This window comes from Melanerpes formicivorus, unplaced genomic scaffold, assembly GCF_026170545.1.
Source record: "Melanerpes formicivorus ecotype bairdi unplaced genomic scaffold, bMelFor1.0.p_v2 SCAF_41, whole genome shotgun sequence".
NCBI lineage: Eukaryota > Metazoa > Chordata > Aves > Piciformes > Picidae > Melanerpes > Melanerpes formicivorus.
In genome coordinates, this window is record NW_027142393.1 from 2922573 (window position 1) to 2946033 (window position 23461).

Sequence of the window (23461 nt, forward strand, 5' to 3'; positions counted from 1 at the left end):
TTGTCTCCACTGCAATGGGGGTCTGGTGGACAAAGGGAAATTCACTGAGAAGAAGGAGGCAGCCAGCATCCCATGTGGCACCACTTGGGCAGTTTTCCACCAGGACCACCTGGCTGCATCCATCTCACCTTTCCACCCAGAAAAACTTGAGGAAAGGAGTAAAGGCTGTGCCTGGAGAGCTGCCCTTTAAACATCTCCAAGCCCCAGCACCAAGTTTCTTACACAAGTGGAGAGCTGGGGTTTGTGAGGATATTTTGGGTCTGTTTGGTTTCAAACTGATGGGGCTGGGGAAAGGGGTGGGGAAGGTATTTGCCAAAGTTTAAAATAGAGCAAGGCAAAGGCTCTGCGTGGGGATGCTGACGGTGGAGGGGCTGGGAGCAGGGCTGCCAGCACCACCCCAATAAAGGCAGGATCTATAGGCTGTCATTATTTCCATCTCCTAAAGAAGCTGCACGCCCGTTATTAGTTCAGAGCCGGGCAGGAAATCATCGCCTGGATTAAGGTTAAATTCCATCTCAGAAGGGCTTAGCCGATTGCTAAATGTTTACATCCAGTGTCCAAAAAAATTATATATAAAAAAAAGAAAACCTTAAAAACCCACCCCCACACACCCCACATTAAAACAACATCTCCTAAGGTTGGGTGTCATGCCACTCCTGCGAAGATCAGAGCAGTTTATCGCTCCGATGCAAGCCCTGCTGAGGCACTTCAGAGCGGGAGACACTGGGAGATTGAGGGCTGCAGGAACAGCCTGCAAAATTATGAATAGGGATTATCTGACAATACCAACATGTTCCTTAAAGCCCTTGAGCATCATCACACGGTCTGAGGGTTTGTTTTATGTGGTGTAGCTGCAGATACAGATATATTTTAATGATACAACATCGACGGCACTCCAGCTTATTGCAGGTTAGGCTGCAGTTTCTCTTAATCTCTGATCCATCCCCCTGGTTTTGTAATCTGGAAATGTATGGCCAATATGTAAGGTGTTTGCAACGGGATTCATTTCTTTTGGGGACTTGTTGGTTGGGTTTTGGTTTTCCCTTTTGCTGATATAAAAGGTGGGTGGCTGAAAACTGAGCAAGTCAGTAAAGAGCGTTCACCTTCCTTTTCGTGGTGGTTTTTCTTTCCTTTTTTTCTTTCTTTTTATCGAATGCATCGAAATTCAGTTTAGCTCTTTAAGGAATTTCCAGGCTGCCCTTGATTTATGGGCAGTGTCTTCTGGATCTGAGAGGATCTAATTCAAATTAATAATCCTCAAATCTGATTTCAAGATATTTGCACCACGCTGTATATTTCATTAAGACATCATCACTTTGCCTGCCTGATGTATATCTCTGTGTTTACAGGTATACTTAGGCAGGGACCGGTCCCACACCCTGAAAGAAAGTAATCTTAGCACTCAGTGAATGGGGGCAACAAAACTTCTAGCAAAGCCAAGCTCACTCATGGCAGGGGGGTAGGAGAATCACTGTAAATCAAAATAAAAGTAAAAATTAACAACACAAGAGGACCTTGCTCCCACCTCTGCATAATGACGGATTTCAGCGGCTGCAGCCCGCCAGGTCTGGAGGCAGATTTGCTTTAAGCCGCTCCGTGGCTGGCAGCCTTGGAGCACACCCCCCTCACACCCCCCTCCAAGCTAGACAGGGCGCAAGAAGCGCACAAGCAGCGCTCAAGTGGCGCGCAAACTGCCTCCCCCTTCCTCTCTTTCCCATCCTCCTGCAGTTTGAGGTTGGAGTAGGGACACCAGAAGAGGGAAGTATTTTGGGGGGCTATTTCTCCAACATCCCCCTCTGCAGATGAGGGGGTTTAGAGTGCCCCCTCACCGTGCCCCGGACCCCCCTGCCTTGCCCAGCTTCTCGCCAGCATCACCCAGGGGCACCCAGTCTAAGTGGTTGGGTAAATTTCACTAGCAGATGACCAAGGATAAAAAAAAAAATAGAAGAAAGAAAAGAAAACCTCGGTGGCTCTGATGGGCTGAAAAGATAAACTGCAGGGGGGAGGAGGGCGAGGTGGGGGTCCCCTTCCTTCCTTCGAGATGTTTAACGATCAGAAAGGTGTTCTCTGATCAGGAGCGGTTTGGAGAGCGATGGCTGGTGCCTTGTTGCTGGCGTTGCAAGCCCTCGTTTAGGCACCCACTCAACGCCCAGTTCAAGAGCAGTTTATCTTAGCTTAGTGTAAGTAAAAGTACAGTGTCGGAGCAGTGTACCATTTGTTTCGCTTTTCTTCAGGAGGGGAAAGGGAAGGGGGGGGGGGGGGGGGAGTAAAGAGAAAAAAAAAAAAAAAAAAAAGGAAAAAAAAGTGCTGTAATAGATTTAACTCTTGTCACGGGAAGGAAACTGTTCCGCAGCTCTTTCCCACAGCTCTCAGGGCAGCTCCACGTTTACCTTGGGGAAAGACCCTGAGAGTAGGCAAGACGTGGAGTTTAATCTTTACGCCGCGACTATTTGGAGCTCTTTTTTTCTCCCGAGGAAGAAACGCTTGTGGCTGGGAGTTGGATGAAGGCTCAGGCTGCGCGGATCAGCTCCTTCGCTCAGCATCTCCAGCTCAGGCTGCCTCGACTTACTTCGGTATTACTTCTTAGTTACGGGCAGCGTAAACCCAGCTTTTTTGATTAAGAGAGTAGCAGAGCGCTGGTTAAGAACACTTAAACTTCAATTTTAAAAAAAAATTAAAAATAAAAATAATATTAAAATCCCCCTGGGAAGCGAGCTCTGAATTGGTTAATAATGTGCAGTACTTGCTAAATTGCTGACTTCCAGATGTGGAAAATATCTTTCTTGTTTAGGACCTACGTAACCTGATTGGATTACGACAGAAGCGTCACATTGGAAGGCTTTTGAGTGATGATTTAATTAACCATACAGTAGAAAGCTGTATTTGCCAGGAAACCCCTTCCATATTTGCATAACCAATCCCTTCAGTGCAAAGGTGGAGTCTGGCTTGGGGTTGGGTTTTTTTTCTTTCTTTTTTTTTTTTTTTCCCTTCTCTTCTTCTTTCTTTTTTTTTTTTCTATGCAATTTTATTTTAATTTTAATACTTGGAAAAGGTGAAAAACTTGTAACCTCCCCGAAGTTTGGTCCCACGCGTTACTCACCCTCCCTGTCTCTGCCCATCCAGCTACTTCCAAGGGGGAGCAGAGCCAGGAAGAGCCCGTCTCACCCCTGATCCGTATCTGTGAACACAACAGATAGGCTGTAAGATCTCAGCACGTTGGGTTGGGGTGGTTTGTGTTGGTTTGGGCTTGGGGTGGGTTTTTTTTTTCATCAAATTTAGCTGACTATTCAAATAACCTGGACGAGTGCTGAAATGGAAGGGCGGGGGGGGGGGGGGGGGGGAACAACCCCAAACATGCCCCAAAAGAAACGCGTTCAAGATAAAAATAAAACAGCACCAAAACGAGCAGGAGTCAGCCAGGAGCTTATTTGCAGTGCCCGAACAGTTTAGTTTCTAGGCATTGATGTTAGGGTAAGTTTTCCCCTCCGCTGCAGCTCCGAGAGGGGCTGGGAATCGGCACGGTACGGGCTCAGGATGCGGCCCCCAGCCGGCTCCGCGGGCGGGCAAGGCGGGGGGGATCCCGCTGGAGGGGCGGGGGGGGGGCTACGACGACGACAGGGATCCCGCCCGGGGATGGAGGAGGAGGAGAGGCGGAGGGGGGAAGGAGGGGGGGGGACACTGGGACCGGCAGGGATCCAGCCGGGGGCAGGGGATCCGGCAGGATCCTGCTGGGGGGGGACCGGGGGGGGGGGGGAGGGGGGGACGGGGACGCAGGGGGGCCCGGCACAGATTTCGCCTGGGGGTGGAGGATCCTGCCTGGGGGAGGGATGGGGATGCAGCGTGGTAGGGGTGCGGGGGGGCAAGACATGCAGCCCGGGGTGGGGGGTAGAACGACAGAAGATGCATACAAGGGGGGGTGGAAATAGGGGTGCAGAGGGGTGGTGGGGGAAGCAGAGGATGCAGGCGGGGGAGGTGGGGGTTGGGGAGGGGGATAGGGGATGAAGCCCCCAAGGGATGGGGGAACACACCACAGGGGATGCTGCGCCGGGACGCGTTGAGTTTCCGCAGGGTGAAGGCGGAGGGGCGCGGAGAAGCGCGGAGCGGGGGGCGGGCTCGGGGCGGGCGGGCGGGCGGCGGAATCGCATTTCTGCCGCTAAAGCGTTTGGCGGAGACTTTCAAGGTATAATCTATCCCAGATCCTTTCCCAGAGAGAGAAACTTGGCGATCACGTTTCCACATGATGCTCACGTTTGGTGCTCTTCAATTATCCCTCCCCACAAAGATAGGTGGCGTGTGTTCCAGGGTCTCTCCTCTCGCTCCGACAGAAAAGAAAAAGAAAAAAATGTCATTAGAAGAGGCGTAACACGTCAGTCCGTCCCCAGGTTTGTGTTTCCTGGAGTGGCAGAAAGAGATCAGTCCTAACCTGCCCAGCAGGAATAACGGTCCTTCCGACAACTCTTTGCAAGGCGCTTTTTGCTTTTTTTTTTTTTTTTTTCCTCCTTTTTTTTTTTTTTAAAAAAAAAAAAAAACACACCACAATTTCTCCAGGAGCTGCATCTTCCCTTCACCTTTTCTCCTCTACTTCGCGGCTTCTTCATGCTTTTTCTTCTCACCGTCTCTGGCCAAAACTACAAACAAGACTTCGCAGGTAGGTTCGGAATTTAATTCCATTTTCTCTCCTTTTTTTATTCAACACCACCACCCCCCCCCCCCTCCAGCCTCCCCCCCCCCTCCTCTTTTTCTCACACCACCTCAGGCACTAGCGGGTTTATTTAATTTCGATTATACTTGAATTTTTAAACATTGGCTTGTTTCTAGTTGGGGCGGAAAATCTCCCTTTTTCCTCTATTTTATTTTTTTTTTTAACCGAAACCTGAAGTCACCTCTCTACAGCTCAGGGAAGGGGTGAGCAATTTCGGGGCGCTCACGGCTGTGCCACCACCACCATCCCTACTCTCCACTACCTGTCAGCCAGGTACGGGAGGTATCTTTTACAACGCAGCACCAAAAGTTTTAGTACTAGGAAAGGACTTTGACTTCCTGAAAATAAAGTAAAATAAAATAAAATGCAAAAAAAAAACAAAAAAGGAGAAGACCCAACCAAGCAACAAACCCAAACATCCCCCCTGCCCACCTCCTGCTCTTTTTATTTCAGATTTCACATCTGAGCTCGGAAAGTTTGCAGGTACCTGTTAATGCTTTGCACACCCTGAGCCTGCAGAGTCAGCCCAGCCGGGCACCGCTGGAGCCCCAGCCCCGGGCAGGGCTCCCCGGCAAAAGGATGTGTTTCCCCAAACAGAAAGTTTGCAGTATTGTCTGCTTAGTTAGTTTCATTTCTTTATTTTATTTTGTGAAGCTGGGTGAAGCAACACCTTAGCTTCTGGGATCCTAAAGCAAGAAGTGAAAGTACTGACTGGAACTTAAAAGTCGTTTGCCAAAAAGCAAAATAAAATGTATATATATTTTTAAAACCTAGCCGGTCTAGCTCTGAACAGGAAACTGTTGTCGAGATCTGCAGGTTTAAAACCACTGACAACTTTTTGCGGGAGGCTGAAGAGCTCAGGGAAGGCAATTGAAACGCATTTAAAACAATTCACCATTGGTCGTTTTGCATTAAAACGCCAATTGCCGAGGCAGGCTGAGGGTCCCGGCTTGCCTCGGTTCCTATCTTCCCCTCCCCGCTACATCTTCTGTTGCGGTGATGCCACTATTGCCCACTCTAGGATCGAGAATGAACTGGCAAACCCTAAAGTTTCCAGCACATTTCTCAGCCTCTTCCTTCCTCAGCCACATCCATCCACGTCCACAGAGCCACCAATTCACCCTGGCCAGGCGGAACCCCAGGCATGAGAGTGTGAGTAAACACCCTGACCCCGCACACACTCTCTCGCTATTCCCATCCTCTTACCTGCTCGCAGATTCATTTTATTTTATTTTATTTAACGCTTAGCAGGTTTTATAACCGCAAACGTCTGAGAAGGAGAGTTCAGGCAGAATAAAAACGACCTAGCAGCAACACACTTCACTGCTCAGTCCTGGTGTGAAGCTCCAGCAAAGTGAAAAGACACAAGGAGAAGGGGGAAAAGAAATCAAAGGAGGGAAAAAAATAGGGGGGGAAAAAAAGAGCCTCACTTTGCTGCAAAATAGTAATAATAATTTAAATTGTTGAGGCAGGTAATAATTTTGTAGGTTTTGTATAAAACTCCCAGTGCAGAAGACAATAGATGCGAAGGAGAGGAGGGGATCCTGCTCAGGAGAGCAAGGGTTAATTGCCCTTGTTTTACAGTTTGCATCTGTTACATCTTTTATAGCCCCCTGTTTAAACTAATCCTCAAGTCAAAGCATCTTTAAAGCTACAGCATCTTCTTCGAGGTGGACTTTCAGGAGCGGTTCTTGCAGCAAAGCCCAGCGCTCCTGCCTCTCTCCCTTTGACAGATAGAGCTTCCTGCACAGTCTGAGCACAGGCACACAGACACAGTAGGGCCAAAAGTTTACAAGTTTAAATTTAAATAATAATAATCATAATCAAAACAACAACAACAAAAACAAACCCAACTGAAAGGCTGAAAACTCTGACAGTGGTAGTTTTGATATCTGTTTCTTTCTGTGAAGGAGTGGGGGGAAAAGAAAATAAATGACACTCTGAAGCTTTGTTTAAGTCAGGGGCAGGGGAAACCCTGAATATTGTCAAACTGACTAAAAAGATGACAGAGGTTTATAATTACACTCCTCGGTGTTAGGGGGAGGGGGAGGTCTCGGTGCTGTGCTTTACCCCAAAAGGAGAGGGGGAGAGCCATGTTTCCTCTTATCACTTCGGTGGAGTGCACTTTGGAGGGGGGCAAAGACAGAAAAAAATGAAAGAAAAAGAAATAGAGGCAGAAGGAGGTTGTGAAAAGAAGTTGTAATGTCAAATTAAAGTACTTTTCGGAGGAAATGGTCCGCCTAGCATTGAGTCAAACAGCCTACTGTAAAAGCTGTGCATTCCCTCATACGGTCATGAGTTATGACTCATTTGAGATGTAATTCTTGTCTCTCTCTCTGATCTGCTTTTGCTGGTGCAATACACACACAGGGAGGGACACACACAGACACACACACACACAGACACACACACACGCTCAGGCAGAGACACACAGAGAGAGATAGAGAGAGGGGGGGAGACCAAATATAAATAAATAAATAAATAAATAAGAAATCAACCCGGCTGGGGAAAGAGGGGGGGAAGCCCGCTCTGTCTGCGTCCCACCTCTCCCCCCCCTACCCCCACCCCCCCTTTTACACAGACACACACACACCCCACCCCGGCACGGCAATCCCCTCGCCGTGTTGCGTGGATGGGTTCTTTTTCGGGTGTAAATTGGGGTCCCCGTTGGCGCCCTGCGTTTAAATGGGATATCCCGATGCCCACACTGTCGCTGTGCTTGGTTGTTACATAGAGCCTGCGTGCTGCTGAATCAGGGAGTCGAGCCCATGCGAACTGCCATCTGATCCACTCTTATCAATGAAGCAGCAGATCATGGCGGATGGCCCCAGGTGTAAGAGGCGAAAACAAGCCAACCCCCGGAGGAAAAACGGTAAGACGACCCCTTAAGCAAACTTTTTTTCGGGCCGGTTCCGCCGCGCTGATGGGGTGGGGGGGAACTGGTCGCAGGACGGGGAAGGGGAAGAGGAGGGAAGGGAGGGAGCGAGCGAGCGGGAGCCGGGGGACGGACGGGATAGGACGGACACGGGGCCAGGCGGCGGCAGCAGCAGCAGAGGCGGCGGCACTGGCGGCGGTAGCGGAGCCCGCCCGGGGTTCGCCGCCCTCCGCGGTAGTGGGGCCGTCCCGCGGGGACTGCGCGGCCGAGGGGCGCCGGAGCGCTCAGGAAGGGGTGTGTGTGTGTGTGTGTGTGTGTGTGTGAGGAATACCCCGCTCCTCTCTGTGTGTGTGTGTATAAGGAGGGAGGGGGGAAGCAGCGCGCAGCCGCCGCGCCCCAAAGTTTGTTGCGCGGGCGCGGAGCAGGAGGGTCGATGCCCCAAGTCTGGTGGAGCGGCGGGGTGGAAGGGAGGTAAAAAGGGGGGGGGGTGGCCAGGTTCGCCCCGCCGTTTGCCGGGTTGTTTAGGCGCTGTCAGGGTCGGGGAGTACAGAGAAGCGCAGAGCTGGGCGGTGGGAACCGCGGAGCGGCGCGGAGAGGCGCGGAGTAGGGCGGGCGGCGGGAGGGCAACCGGCTGCCGGCCCTGGGAAAAAAAACCGGCAGCGTGAGAACCCCGAGGCAGGCTGGCACTGAGTTAGGGACTCTCTCTCTCTTCTTTTTTTATTGTTAGGGACTCGAAAATGAAACTTCCTCCTCCCTAATAATTAATAATACTAATGAGCTGGGTGCCCAATTGTCCACAGCTGCCCTCTCCCCCGGTCTCCGCCGGGCGCGTAGGGCCGGGGCTCAGTGGGACGCGGTGTTCTGGGCTGATTTCACATTTGGCAGCTTTCACTGCTTGTGGGTCTCTCTTTCTCCGTCTCTCCCCGTCCCTCCCTTAGTTTCTTCCTTTCTCCTCCGGCTGATGGTCTCTCCCTCTACCCCACCTCCGCCACCCCCCCGCCGGCCTCCCCCTTCCCACCCGCAGCCCCTCGCCTGGCCATCCCGGCCCCACTTTCAAACAACTTTCTTCCCGAGGAGCTGCAGGAAGGAAGATATTTGTGTGAACCTGAACCCATGCTCTTATAGCTCAGCTACTTCATTTAAGTGGAGAGGTGGGAGAAGGGGGGTGTAGGGGGTGATGAAGGAGGAAAGGGGGGACACACACACGCACAAAACAACAACAAAAAAGCCCCACAAAGACAAGAGAATGTTGATTAGAAACAAATGATCCTGTCCCGTCGCCCCCCCCCCCCCCCCCCCCCCCCCCCTTCCTTCTCTCTAGGTTGTGAGTGTGTGTGTGTGTCTTTTTCTTGTTGTGGTGGAGGCGTCGAGCCATATGGGGGAGTGATAGAGGAATTTTAGTCAGAAACTGTTCGTTATGTTACACTGGCTTTTCCCTTTGTGTTGTCTTTGATCTATTTGCTTGGCTTAGTATTACCAAAGGGAAAAAAAAAATAGAGGGGGAAAAAAAAAAAGCAGCAAAACCCCAACTAAAATAATATATTCCGAGCAGCTTCCCAAGGATCCGTTCCTTGTTATCTTTTTTTAAAGTCTCTTTCCCCCCGCCGCTACCCCCCCCGCCTCCACCGCCACCCTTTACTCTTGTGTCTGTCATTATTTAAGGTGGTCCTCGCAGAGGAGACCTCCCCTTCCCCTCATCTCTGGGTAATTTAGTAGACATTAAAATTACACGTAATGTTTCCCTCTCCTCTCTTGTGTTTCCTCTGTTCTTTTTATTAAATGTTGGTTATTGATTTTCTAAAATCAATGTCTGTTGTGGGGCTTTTTTCCCCTTACAAGTATCTAAAGCACGTTGCTGATCAACTGGATAACAAAAGCTTTGTGTCAAGTAGCCTTTTTTCTTATGTTAAACAGTCATTTTTGAGAGAAAAAAAGAATGAGATTTAAAGCAACGCATCCAGAAGTGCTCTTTTGCAGTAAAGAATATTCTGAGTGTTTGAGGGGGGTTTATTCTTCTTCAGCCTCCTTGCTTTTTTCATACAAGATTATTAGTTTAGCGTGTTAAACCCATCACATGCTCTGTGATGAGTGATGCGTCTACGGGTTTCATATTTTCTCAACACGATTTGAGTCGCAGAAAAAAACCCACCAAACCACAAAACAAAAAGCAAACCATCCCAGCACCCCAAAAAAATAAAGAGCTGGACGCTTGTGTTTGCCCAGGACACCAGGGCTGCAGCCTGTCCACGCTGCTCTTTGCAGCCTGGTCTTTGGGAGACATGTATGGGTCTGGGGGCGGGGGGTGGAGAGGGAGGTTACCAGAGATTCTTGTTGCTTCCATGAAAAAAAAGTGTGTTTGCAGGGAGCTGCACTAACTTGGGAAGGCACCACACACTTGGGAGCCGAAAGTTTAATTGCGATTTTTTTTAAGGTAACCACTTAAAGATCCTGCAGACTGCATTGCAAGTGTGTGCGCTGGTTACACCAAGGTGTAACTTCTCCCTTCAGTGTATTGCTGTGGCCAAGAAATAAGGGGGAAATTAATTCCCTACTTTCTCTCTGTCCAGTCTTTCCTCTTTGTGCTCCATAATTCGCTCGTTTCATTCATTTCTGAGTAAGAAATATCCTGGTTCTGAGGAGCAGGTAGATGGGAGAGGGTAGGTTCGGGTTGGGTTGTGGGTTTGTTTTTTCATTTTCTCCTTCTCGACAAGCATGCATCCAATGCCTTTCCCACTGGGAATTACCCAGGATTTATCTGGACTGAGTGGATTTTTCTTCTTTCCTGGATTCGTGGAAAAGATGTCACTTCTGAGCTTGTGTCTTTGCTGATAACAGCAGAAACGGTGATGCTTATCGAAATCAGACAGAAATTCCTTGGAAAAGCAGCAGAAGCCAAAATAAAATTTACAAGCCACTGAGAAATAAATAGAGATTTGAAGAAAATATCAAATAGATGGTCAGCAAGGAAGCTGAGGGGAGTGTGAGCGCAACCACATACAAATTACAGACGGGGACAAAACAGAATAACCCAACTAATGCCTGAGTGGGCTCCACGCCTGGGTGCGTGTCCCTGCGAGGATGGACAAGGCTCGGGATTGCATCCCGGGGCTGGATAAAATTACGCCGGAGCTAAATAGGGTCGAAAGCTCGGGATTTTCCAAGATAAGTGGGTTGATAGAGCTGCTGGGTGTAAAGGAGAGGTGTGCTGGGGAAGAAGGGGGGGGGATGGATCTCAGAGAGGCCATATGAAAATCAGTGAGGGGTGAGGCCCCCCGGTGTGTGTGTGCGGGGTAGGGGTTAAGACGGAGGGTGGGAAGGAGAGGACCCCGAAAGCGGCTGGTTGGGGGCGGGGGGGGGGGGGGGACGGGGGGGGAACGGGAGGTGCGCGGTGCGGCAGCCCAGGAATGCGGCGGAGCTCCGGGAAGTTCAGTCAGATGATTCCCAGCGCCTGACTCACTTCGCGGTACTTTCACTCGGGAGAGAAGTCGCGGCAGAGGAGGAGGAGGAGGAAGGAGAGGAGGAGCAGGAGAAGAAGGAGAGGGCGAGGGCAGAGAGCCCCCTTTTCCGCACGGGCGCCCCGCGGAGGCGTGGGTTTCTCTGGCGGCCGTTGCGCCGGTGTGGAGAGAGGAGCGGAGAGGTGCGGAGTGGTGCGAAGCGGGGGCCAGGGCAGGCAGCGCTGTCCGTCCGGCTGGGTGCCCTGCTCTGCCTCTCTCCTTGTTGTGGTTTGGCGTTTGTTGGATGTTTGGGTTTGAGTTTATTAATTTCCCTTCCCCCCCCCCCACCCCCCCCTTTCCTCTCCCCCCTCTCAAAAATAGTAACCATTAAAAAAAAATAATAAATCCTCAGGAAGAAGGAGAAGGAGGAGGTGGGAAAGTTGGGTCTAATTTACCCCAAAAGTTTCAGTGAACATCTCACTTTGATTCCTTTGCCACCTCCCTTCCAGTCGTAAATGAAAAGGGAGAAAGTTCAATGCTTTCAAGGCGTCTGCTCGGAAGGAGAACACAGCCCAAACAAGCAATACACGGTTTGACTTGCTCAGAGCCTTCCCCAAAAAGATACCCACCCACTCTCCTTGCGAGGATGCTGGGGAAGGGGGAAAAACCTCCTTCACTTCCCACTTGAAAAAAAAAAAAAAAAAAGGGGGGGGGGGGGGGAGGGGGGGAAGGGGGAAGGAAAAAGAAAAAAAAAAGCCAAGCCTGCTGCCTGTAGTGAGTGGGAAGTGAGGCTTGTCTTCCCTGCCTGGAGAAGTTTGGAGGTAGCTAGACTGAGGCTTGAGTGTGAGGAGGAAAGCTGCTTTTTGTGAAATTCAGGTGGCACAAGGCAGAGCGGGCATCTGGGAGCGCTCCTGTTCCCGGGGACCTCTGCAGGGCTAGGAATCCGTTGCGAGGAGATTCCTTCGAGAGTTGTTGGCTGGGGAGGGAGGCACATGTGTTCCCTCCAGAAAAGCACCTGGAGAGAGGTATTAAAAATTAATGCAGTAAATGCATGTGAGTGACCAGGGTGTAATGATCACCTTAGCTACATTTTCTCGGTGCAGATCCATGTCCAAGCTAAGCTGTGACATGGAGCAGAGGAGGCTGTTTTCAGTGTCAAGCCTGATCTATTCATTGCATTCTGAGTTTACAGAAATGCAGCAAATTTGGAGATTAATGCCTGATTTACTGTTCACCATTTGCGAGTGTTCAACGCTCACTGTCTTTGTTGCTTGTCACACGCAAGGAAACTTTTTGGGGCATTTCTAATCGCTGTGGGAAAATAGATTTGATGCCTAGAAAAGGCATATTTGAAAAAGGAAAAAAAAAAAAAGAAAGAAAAGGAAAAAAAGGGAAACCATTACATGTTAATTATCGATAATTACACATAGCCAAGTGCCCAAGGTAGGGAAAAATATATGGAAGGCTGAGCTGCTAGCTCTCAGGACAGGCTGGTAATATTCCCCCAGAAAAATGTGTCTCTGCCTTTAGAGTGGGAAGAAGGGTGTTGATTCTTTTAGAGCAGCCCCACATTCATTCCAAGAAATAGGAAATTCTTCGCCTAACAACAGTTTTTGGCATCTGCATTATCCCAGCGCTTTTAAGGTGCATTTTCTCCTCTCTGAAAGAGAACTCTTTGTCCTTTTTTTCTCCAGGACCATGGCTTCCCAAGGTAGACACTATTTTGTGCCTGTCACATAGAAAGGGAGTGCAGGTTTGCAGTGCTCACAGACAATTGATTGTCTGCCCTAATGTGTTTCATTTACATGTTTATAACGTCAATAGTGCTGGGGTGTCCACTGTACCATTCATTCCAGCATTCCCACAAGGGTGCAATTGTCTGAATGGCCAAGTCAGACACCTTTTTGATTGCTCTTTAGTTGTCTTTTTAGAGTATGGAGAAAAAGGAGAGAAATCTGTGATGCAGAAACACTGGTTGAAAATATTTCAGAATTAAACGTCACCATTAAAGCAGATGTGAGCATTAGGCAGACAGTATCTTTTAACTAACGTTCTGAAGGTGGAAACAAATTCAACATAGTGGGGATGGTTGTTGTAGATGACACGCAGCCCTGTCCTTTACATTTTTTTAGGCTTTTTCTTTTCCAAGTGATTTGTCGTCTTCATTTTCATTCCATCCCCTGGAAATGCAGCCACCTCCTAACTCTTTGTATGCTTCACTGTAATTTGCGATTTTCCCCCTATATTTTACCCATCTCTGTTCATGCCAACAGCGTCAGCTAACCACTTGGAAAGTCTATTGAGAGACTATCTAAGCTGTGAGAGGTATAAACTTAAAGAGGGAAAAAAACAAAACCCCAAAACCCAAACCCACAAAGTAAGATCCAAATATTTCTTCATCAAGCGTTTTTTTAATGAACAAATCGACACTGCCTAGACTTTTCCTTGCAGCAGTGTAACTTGAATAGCTGTGTACCAACTTCTTATGCCTGTGGTTGCCGTCCTCCTGCGCTGCAAGCTCTCAGCAAAGTGTTTCCAGGAGTTTCCAAGTTAAGAAAAGATTACTTTCTTCTTCTTTTTTTTCTTTCTTTCTTTCTTTTTTTTTAAGGTGTGCTGTGCTGGTTTGATATGCCAACACTGCCTTTTAGCATTGAAGTTGCTTCTGAGGGAGGCAAGAAACGATTGCTTGTGGTTTGTGCTGGAATAAATCAGGCAAGCAGCTTGGTGAAGCTCATATAGAGAGATAGATGTATCTGTGCATATACACTTACGCGTGTGTCACATATAGAAGTAGGGATGGAATGTATAGGCACACCTAAAAATAACAGCTCACATTGCAGCCTAGATCATTTCCCCCTAAAAACGATGCTGATCCCAACAGCTACATTTAATACAAGTTGACCTGTTCCATCCGTGGTCCAGAAGGAAACGCAGCTCTGAGTCCTGTAGCTTCTGCTCGAGTGGTAAAGCCAGGGAAAACTTTTGTTTTTCCTCTTCTTCTTTTCCATATCATTTTTTGGTGGTAATTTAAAAAACAACAACAACAAAAAAAAAAAGCCTGTTTGTGGAGAAATCTTTTCTCTTTTTTTTTCCCCCCCTTTTGTGTGTGTGTGTGTATGTGTGTGTGTGTGTGCCTAACAGGGAAGACACAGTAGATGCACCGTTAGCTGAACCCCTGACACGGCGGTCTTTTGAATGCCTTAGGTATGATTTCACTTTCGCTCACATCAATGCTGACCTGAATGCCTTTCATATCTGATCCGCTGTGTCTCTCCCAGTAAACATCCCCTGAGGGGAGAACAAAGAAAGGAGCTCTTCTTCTTCTTAATCACAATTCAGCCCATTCACCGCCGGCAGGCTACATTTGCATTCTGCAACAGAAAGCCAAGATGAAAAGGAAAAAAAAAAAAAAAAAAAAGAGTGAGAAGAAGGGAAGAAAAAAAAAAAAAGGCAGAAGGGTGGAGGCTGAGTAAAATAACTTAGGTGTTTGTAGCTGTTTGTTGGGCTTCCCCTAGTTACAAGCCTTATATAGATCCTGCTCTACCCAGCCTTGGCTCTTCTGACAGGCAGATAGTGTTACAAGATGGCATGCCTGTACTATTCATGGCCACTCGCTCTAACACTTGAGGTAGAAAGTGTCAGAGAGGGATCAAATTCTACTCTGAGAAGTCTGTTATAGTTAGGGTCAGGTGTGTGTACTCTCAGCTCTTGACTGCTGCCTATTATTTTGTTTTAATTACTATTATTGTTTACTCACCATGACCTTGGGGAGCAAGGGGGTGGCTGGGGGTTGAGGCAAGCTTGGCCGCCACCGGCGAGCAGATTAAGGGTGAAAAATTGCCTTTTCCCCAGTTGAAATATCAGGTTTTTAGTGTATTTTCTAATTGTGTGGGGAGGGTCCGGCTGGATGTTGCTGTGGTTGGCAGGGCAAGAGCGCCAGGGCGATGCAGTGGGCTGAGTGGGCTGTATGGTGGCTTGGTGGCGGGGGTGTCCCCAGGCTGGCGACCAGCCCGGCCTGCCCCAAACCGCTGGGGAAAAACAGCAACTCAGCAAAAGCACATGGAGGAGGAGGAGGAGGAGGAGGAAGGCGAGAGATTTGTGGAAGTTTCTGTCACTGGGCTCCCTTGTGCAGGTTTTGTACTTACGTTCACGTGCATTTTCTGGTTGTCCCCCTACCCTGTCCCTGCATGTGTGTCCCCCAAGACCTGCCTTTTTGTCTGTTGTTCAGAAGCTCTTCTGTGCTTTTAATCAGACAGTTTGGAGGGGGGGGGAATAAAATAAAATAAAATAAAATAAAAAAATATTGGTGAGGTCTTTGGTCATAGCCACTTTTTTCTCACCAAGAGAAGGTTTATTTATAACTGGATCCTGCTTACTGAGAAGTATTTAAGCCCTTTCAGGCAGAGCTGTCAAAATTTCCTGTGTTGTTTGCCTCTATTTGCAACAAGCAAAAAGTAACATGCAGTTGCTGGTGTTGGAATAACCAGAGTAGCGCAGAAATCTCAAGTGACAAGTTTTCAGCTACACTATCTCCTGCTGACCAAACTGTCACTTTATTTATTTATTTATTTTTTAAGTCTCACTCTCTCTTCTTTTTTTTTTTTTTTTAATAATAAATTTATATATATATATATATTTTTTTAATTCCAGAATCCACTTTTAAGATCCTGACAGTATTTTTTCCCTCTTCCCCTCCTCATCAGTGAATCAATTAAATTGTGCTTAAAGAAACTTTGAGAGGGGAGAGCAGTTTGAACAATGCGGAGCGGGGAGGGATGTCTTACTTCCCTGTAGCTGCTGTGGCAGATTTCACTCCTAAGGAGCACACTAACCGAGATGTTACCAGTTGAACAGAAGCATGTGACACAGATTCCTGATTTTTTCCCAGAAGATTTACAGAATTTACAAAAAGAGATTATCTCTACACCTTCCACCCTCCTAACCACCCCCATGACCCAAGCAATGGAGGATTTAGGCAGATTTACTTCAGTAAACACCTTTGGACACTTGGGGAAAAGTAGGAGTCTGTTTGCAAAAGCAGGCTTTTGTTAAGTGAGGTGCTGGATAATGCTTTACCAAGCAGCTGTGATATTAACCTACCCAGTAATGCTGGAAAGAGCCTTAACTCCTTGTGAGCTCCGGGGCCCGGCAGGTACAAGGCCTGCAGTGGAGTTTGGAGAGGGGCACAGACTAGGAGGTGGCACTGCTCAGCCTGACACATCTTTTCCTTGGTGGCTGTTGAATCTTTTGGGGTCAGTCCATCAGAGGTGAGGCCGGGAAGAGCTACGAGGCATCTCCTCCTCTGTCAGCAAGGGGTTATCTATATGTGTGTGCATGCATACACACTCTATGTCTACCCCCATGTATATAACATATCCCCAGATCTCTCTAGGAAAGCTTGTTGGGCACTGCTGAGAGAGGAAGGTCAATTTAGGATTTACTCTCGAGCAGCAGAAGAGTTGTGAAGTTTTGCCGGCAAACCTGTACGAGTGGCTTTGTGTCAGCTCCGGGCTTTGAAGGAAAGCCATCAGCTTTCTGAGGGCTTTACATTCCCCAAAGTGAACTTTATGTTTGCTTGGGTTTGGGGTTTGGGGTTTATTTTTTGTGGTTGTTTTGGGGTGGTGGTGGGGAGAGAAAGATACTTCCTGCTATTTTCTGAGCCACTGGAAGAGAGAGTTAATAAGTTAGATATTTTTGCTGGGCATAAGGATAACTTTACAGGTATTCCTGCTTTTAGCTTGACTAAGATTGCTTCTTTTGGGGGGGGAGGGGGGGTGTTTGTCAAGGATTCTTCTTTTCTTTTCTTTTCTTTTCTTTTTTTTTTTTTTTTTTTTTAAGTGTAGGTGTCAATGTTAGAGCAGCCACAAACGTGTGAGAAAGCAAAGGGTATGAGACATGACAGAATTAAAGGTGTTTGCTATGTTGTTACCCGTGTGTCAAGCTGCAGGCTCCCTTTGTCACAGCCTCCTGGAGATTTGATAGTGCGGATCCACTTCCAAGTGATACAGCAGTTTCTAACTGGGGAGGTGGAGGGGGGGGCTGTTAATGTGGTGTGGTCGTTACTGTTGCCTTTGCCTCCCCAAACGCACTTAAACACCTCACCACCGAGCACACCCCATTACTCCCACCTTACTCAAGGGTGCTGTGCTCTCAAGCACCAGGACAGCAGCCATAGCATTACAGTATCTGGCATGGAGCGTGGTTTGGCAGGAATGTCATCTGCCAAATCATCCCATAATTACGTTTTATGTTATTTGTATGAATGACCAAGCATGCAGTATTCCTTTTGAAATCAAAGGAAGGCTTAAAACGCGTTTTTGAATACTTTCAGACCATGGTCAGGTCACAGTTTGGGAGCTGAATTAAACTGATCTCATTTGTGATCTAATTGAGGTTGGCAACAACCTTAGCAGTAGCAATAACATACAAATACAAATCAAAGAGCAGAATTCAGCAAATCAGATCTTTTGCTCGAATCCTGCCTGGGAGTTATTCTCCGGCTGCCAACAGAGAAGTTAAACTTTGTCCTGCTTCTCAGCGGCAGTGCAAGCCTTGCATATTTTTTCGAGTCTTTGACAGGAAAGTTGGGTTGGGGAGATGGGCACACAAAGGCGAGAAGGGAGCTGTTGCCTCCTCGGACAGGGAGTGAGGACAGGAGCAAGGCACAGCGACTCGTCACGGCTGTTTCTGGAGGAAAGAGGAGAAGAAAAAAAAAAAACCTAAAGCGTAGGAGGCGGAACGGGGAAGGATGGGGAAGGAGGGGGGACGATGGTTAGGAAGGGCTTGAAAAGAGGAATAGGTCGCTGCAAACAGGAACGATGATTCCAAGCGGAAAGTCAAGGCAGCTTCCTATCTTTTACATCTCTCGCTGCGGATTCCAGGAATGTAATTACCAGAGTGATTGCGAATTGTTGACAAATTTCCCTGGGTCTGTCGGGAGCCGGTGTTGAAGCGGCGGGGCCGGGCAGGCAGTTGCCCCTCGGTGCAGGGCAGCGGGGGTCGGGGCGGCCCCGGGGGCGGGCAGACCGGAGCAGCTGGTCCAGGGCAGGACATCCCCGATGGGGCGGGCAGACGGAAGGCAGCTGAGGGGGTGTCCACAGCAGCCCCCTTCCCAGCCGGGATGCAACCGGCTGCCTCCCCCCGAGACACACTCCGCTCCACCTCCGGGTAGGGCGGCGGAGAGGGGCAGGGACCCCCTCGGTTCCTCCCGGGGAGGGTCTCCGCTCCCGTCTCGTAGGTCGGCGTCGGAGCCGCCGCCCCCGAAGAGCATCTCCCCCCGCCTGCCTTCGCGGAGCGGGCTGGAAACGCAGCCTCAGGCGCCGTGCGCTTGGGCGGGGGCGTGCGAAGCCGCTTCGTCCTCCTCAACCCCGCGGTAGAGGTGTCAACTGCCTCTTTGGGGCGGGGGGACGACGACGGGATACCCACGGCACCCGGGGTCCAGGCGCTGTCACCCGGAGCTGACTCCGCGGGGCGAGGTGACAAAACGCCGGCGGGGCGGCTCCGGGAGGTCGCCGTGTCGTGTTCCCCCCCCGCCTCCTCTTCCTCGGCCCCCAGACGGGTTCCCAAACTTTGCTCCCAGAAGGAAGAGAGAGGAAGAGGAGAGAAGAGGCTCCACGCTGCCTGCCGCTCCTCCTGGGTCTAGTATTTCAAGTGTGTCCTCAACTTCCCTCCCCCTCCAAACCTCACCTTCGGGCCATTATTTTCTCTGACTAAAACCTGTTTACTCGCCTCTTTGTTTTTTGACGTTAAACGAATTTCCATCTCCTACTCCTGCAGACCTCTAAGAAATAGATAAACCATTATATTTCCCCTTCCACCCCCCCCAGCCCCCCAGCTCGTATTTTAAAGCAGCGATCCTGACAGCAGTACTATTATTGCACTTTATGTTTTAGTGGATGTTTGCTGTTGCTAGTTACAGCAACACTTATCATAAGACAGCAAGAAAAGAGTAGTCCCTGGTAATTAAAGTAATGAAATATTCATTTACTCTACCTTTTCAGTAGTCTCACAAATTAGGCTGCTACATTTAATGCCTGCACTGCCTCTGTTTTTATTATAATGGCAGCTTTCGCATCTGCAATTAGGACTAATTCTGACAGTTACAATTTCTGAGGGATGGTAAACAGTGAACGAGATGTGCAGCAGTGGTATTACACGTGAAAAGCCCTTGTCTCTTTAACCTTGTTGTTTTTTTTTCTCGCAGAGGTTACCTTTTCCCGATGGTGCAAAATCGACTTGACATAACTGTTCATCAGTTTCAGGGTTTTCCCTGGAGGTATTTGCATCAAATCAGCCCAGTCAAGCTTCAAGTTGAAATTGGCAGGCCAGAAAACTGACAGGGTAGGGACTGGGAAAGAGACAGCTAAAGTGCAGGCAGCGAGCTGACAGCAGCGGCGGGCAGGCAGTGGGGAGAGGGCTCAGCACCCGGGGCTGCCGCACCCTGGTTCACCCCCACAATGTCCCCTTGCCGTCCCCACAGTCCTTTTTGGTCCCCTCTCAGTCCCCCTCTGGCTCACCTCAGTTCAATCTTTTCTCCCTGGTCACCACTGGTGTGCCTCAGATCATCTGTCAGTCCCCTCTTGGTCCCCCCAAGTATCCCCCAGTCCTCCTCAGTAGCCTCTGGTACCCCCTGGACTCCCTCAGTGACCTGGTATGGAGCACTGAGAGCCCACCTTGGTACGCAGAGGAGGCCACCTCAGTACCCAGACGAGGTCAGTTGGAGAGGGGATGGTGGTAAGAAATGCCCCTGAGAAGAGGGGTAAAGGTGTAAAACAAAGGGGGAAGTGCTGAGCTGAAGTTGCTGTTGCTAAAAGAAGATGGTTTTCCTGCCAGCCTTTGCAGGGCGGTGTTGTGGTTGTGCACCACGACTGTCCAGAGGAGTGACAGAAAGGGTTGTTAATACCAATGAAAATGTATTTCGTTCAACCCACCAAAAAATAACCCCAAAAAACCCAACCCCAACCCAGAGAGACATTCATCTGCAGAGATAATTACATTAGAAACAAAACAAACATTTCCTTGAATATGTTATTTCATTTATCCTCTGCCACAGGAGGGGGGCTCCAAGTAGAATGACGTGAAGATTAATTTTTAATAGATTATTGGACAAATCAGGATTGCTCCCTGTGACATCCTCCCTCACTCACTCCCTCAAACCCTGACAGTATTTCACTTCTTTGCAAATAATTCCAAATCTTATATAGCGTGGAAAGGAGCAGCACAGCAAGGAACAGGCAACACCATTGAGACCTTAAAGGTGAAAAAGAGCAAAACTGTGTGGGGAAGAGTTGACAATATATGTATATATATATACCTCCCCCCCTAAATTTATATCTGCAGTCTTTACCAGATGATTAAAAATCCTTCTCACTTTTCCTAGCAGACTTGTGCTAAAGTAAGCCTTGCTTTCAAACAGTTTTTCAGCTGTGTGTGTGACAGGCATTGGCTGATCTGCTGATGCCCATTCGACAGGCACTGTTGAGCTAAAGTGGTGTGACGGCACAGTTTTGTTAAGCTGTGAACAAAGGGCTGGAGATGCCTCGCTGGCATCATCCATGTGCATATTGGCCTTGTCACAGTTTTGCTTGATTTAATGCTCTGTTTATTCCTAGATATTAGAACTTAAATTCCAAACAATATGTTTTCATATACCGCACACAAACTTTATTTTAAAAGCTCGCGCTCCCAAAGAGCTGCAGATCCGTTTGTCTGTCCAATACCCATGCAGCCAACATTTAAAACTGAGCTCCCAGGAAAGAAAAAGAAGGGAAAAAAAATAGAAGTAAAAAAAAAAAAGAGGTGGCCAGTAGCCTCTTAACTGTTATCCAGTTAAAAAGATGGGATTTCAGTTTTAAAAAGTCTTATAAGGGTAAAAGATTTATTTCTTCTTTGATCACTCGGTGAGAGTTGTTATTTATTTCAACAGTGGATTTTCCTATAAGCTCCTCAGGAGAGGTTACCCTGTGTGCGGGCAGGACATGTGGGATGGACTTTTCCAGGACCATATCATCCCAGTGGTGGGGCTGCGATAAAAGCAGTGCTTGGCAAATACCTGTAAGCCCGGTGGGAGGACTATTGGTGAGCAGAAATAAAGCCAAGCTGGGTTAGAGCAGGTTAGCGGAAGGGAGCAGGAAACGGGATTAAGATTAAACCATATACATATATTTGTGCATTAGGTGGCCACAACATCGTATCTCAGCAGTTCATCAAGAGAAAACGTGAGCATATGGAGCCATGTTTAGGTTCTGATTCTCTTCTTTTAAGCTTTATCAGTAGAAAGTTGGGCTGGGTTTTTTTTGTTGTTGTTGGCTTTCTCTCCCCCCGCCCTTTCTTCGTCGTCTTTTCAAACTCTCTTCAGGTTTGCTGCAAGTGTTTGCTAAGAGATTAGTTAGCCAGCTTCCATGGTGGAGGTAGCCCTGGGAAGCAGCTTGTTGCTGGGAGGAATGCTCAGTGTGTCAGGGTGTGAAGATAGAAGGAGCTGCCCAACTGAGGCTGGGGATCAGGTATTTTCCTCTTTGTTTCCTATCTGAGACAAAGTGCTTATGGAAAGGTTTGTGGTGAGACATCAAATCCCAGCAGGAGCACAGATGTTCCCACTTTTACAGGCTTACCAATGAACATTTCAGCTTAAACAAGTTTATGAAATCAAAGATTTATTTATTTTTCCTTAGTAGATGCAGCATCTTAGTTTGATTGTGTAAAGATTGTATCTCTCCAGCCACTCTGGTTTATTTGGTCCAAGACACGGTGCTTTACTTGAGGGCTGTGAGTAGGGATAGGAGAGAGGGAAGGAGGGGGGAGGAGGCAGCGTTCAGCAAAATGAAAGTATTCCTTCTCCAAACAGTGCGGTCGAGAGCCTAAATCTGAAATTGAATCTGCTGGGCGAAACCTGGACAATTTTTCTACCTGCCCTTAGTCTGCTTCCTTTCAACTATGACAGTTTTACTAACTGAAATGAATGGGCTTGCTTGCTCCGGTACCTTTTCTCTGCATGCGTTTACATCAAGTACTTCAAACAGAGAGCTGGGTGATATATGTAGGGGGACAGCTTGCACAGAATAAGCTTTAATGGTTAATTTTTGTATAGCTTTATAAATGAAAGGGACTTAAACCTACTAGCAGTATAGATCACAAGACCTTATGTGGTCTATTCTTCTCTAGATGCACAAGAGATTTACGTGCCTAAGTCCCATAAGAGTTAATGGGAGTTACGCATGTAAATCTCTTCCACAGTGAGATAATAGACCCTTTTATGTATGGGTAGCTGGAGTCTTACAAAAATCACCTACTGAACAGTAGACTTTACGTCCTTCCCTCTTAACAAATATTTATAAGGCAACCAGGCTGGCAGATAAGTCCCAGGAACCCCCCAAAGATGTCTCCAAACTGCAGCAACCTCCATGCTCCCATGGAAGGCAGCATGGGAGCCAGCCCCAGAGCTTCTCATCCCTTCAGTTCGGTGTCCCAAGTCTTGATCTGTTGTGGTTGATGCTGCAGGTCTGGTGGTGATGGGGTTGCATGGGGATTCATGTGGTATTTCGCATCTTGGCAACTCCTGGTTGATGGAGACCTCTTGCTCTGTGGGGGTACAGAAGACTGGGAGGTGGAGAGCCGCTGCCTTTCTTCTGGGAGGTCTCCAGCACAGGTAACAACTGAGGTTCACTTCTCCTTGTGTTCCTGCACACCATCCCACCTGTGCTGGGGGATTTAGAGTCCAGAGCTGGGAGAACCACACAGCAGGACTGTCCCAGGCTGCTGGAGGAGCATGGTGGTGATGCCACCATCTCCTAAAGCCCAGGTGCTGCAAGTGCTGCACATCTGTTCCCTTCATGACCTCTCTCACTGGGAGAGCAAGCAGACTCTGCTCCGATGAGTACAATCTCTGTGCTTCTCCGTGGGGATATATATATAACTTGGACGATCTGTGTCTGCCAGCCATGAGTCAGATCAAGATCTTATCCCCCCGTAACGTGTAGCTGGAGAGAGCTGGTGCCGTGGCACATGCGTGTCAGCAGCCATCCCCGGGTTTTGTGAGCTGCCGCTCCTTTTGCCATCATTGTTTCTTCCCATCACTTGCCTGCTCCTTCCCGATAGCCATCTGAGGGAGTTGAGCAACCTGAAGGCTTGCCAACCCTCAGCTCCCAGGCCTGGCAAAGCACAATCCGAAGAGGAAACCCTCCCAAACTTACGCCCTGAGACTCTCAGATGAAATCCAAGGGTTTCCACCAGCGGTGGGACGGGCAGAGCCCATTGTTTGTTGATTATCGCATCATCAGCCCCGGCTGATAGTAGGATGCTCCAGGAAAACACACTTCGGTTACAGTTGATTTTCAGATTCCAAAATGGTGCTGCAAAGTCTGTGCATGCCTAATTATATTTTCTGCTAGGCTGTGCAATACAAAATGTATGCTGCAGCAATCAGTGAGTTAACAGTATCAATCAATTTGTAAA

The 23461-nt window shown here is 48.5% G+C and overlaps 1 protein-coding gene across 3 annotated transcripts in view; it reads left to right on the plus strand.

The window, feature by feature from the left end:
- The first annotated feature begins 4101 nt into the window (after positions 1-4101).
- ZEB2 (zinc finger E-box binding homeobox 2) overlaps positions 4102-23461 on the plus strand; it is a 120991-nt gene continuing 101631 nt past the window's right edge. The window contains exons 1-4 of one of the 3 annotated variants that reach the window (XM_068158695.1): positions 4102-4180; positions 4283-4382; positions 4549-4648; positions 7437-7574. In XM_068158695.1, coding sequence (XP_068014796.1) covers positions 7502-7574 — 73 coding nt within the window. In that variant the 5' untranslated portion in view covers positions 4102-4180; positions 4283-4382; positions 4549-4648; positions 7437-7501. Of the gene's footprint in view, positions 4383-4548; positions 4649-5723; positions 5855-7436; positions 7575-23461 lie in introns of all 3 variants that reach the window. The other 2 variants (XM_068158694.1, XM_068158696.1) reach the window with 2 other exon arrangements.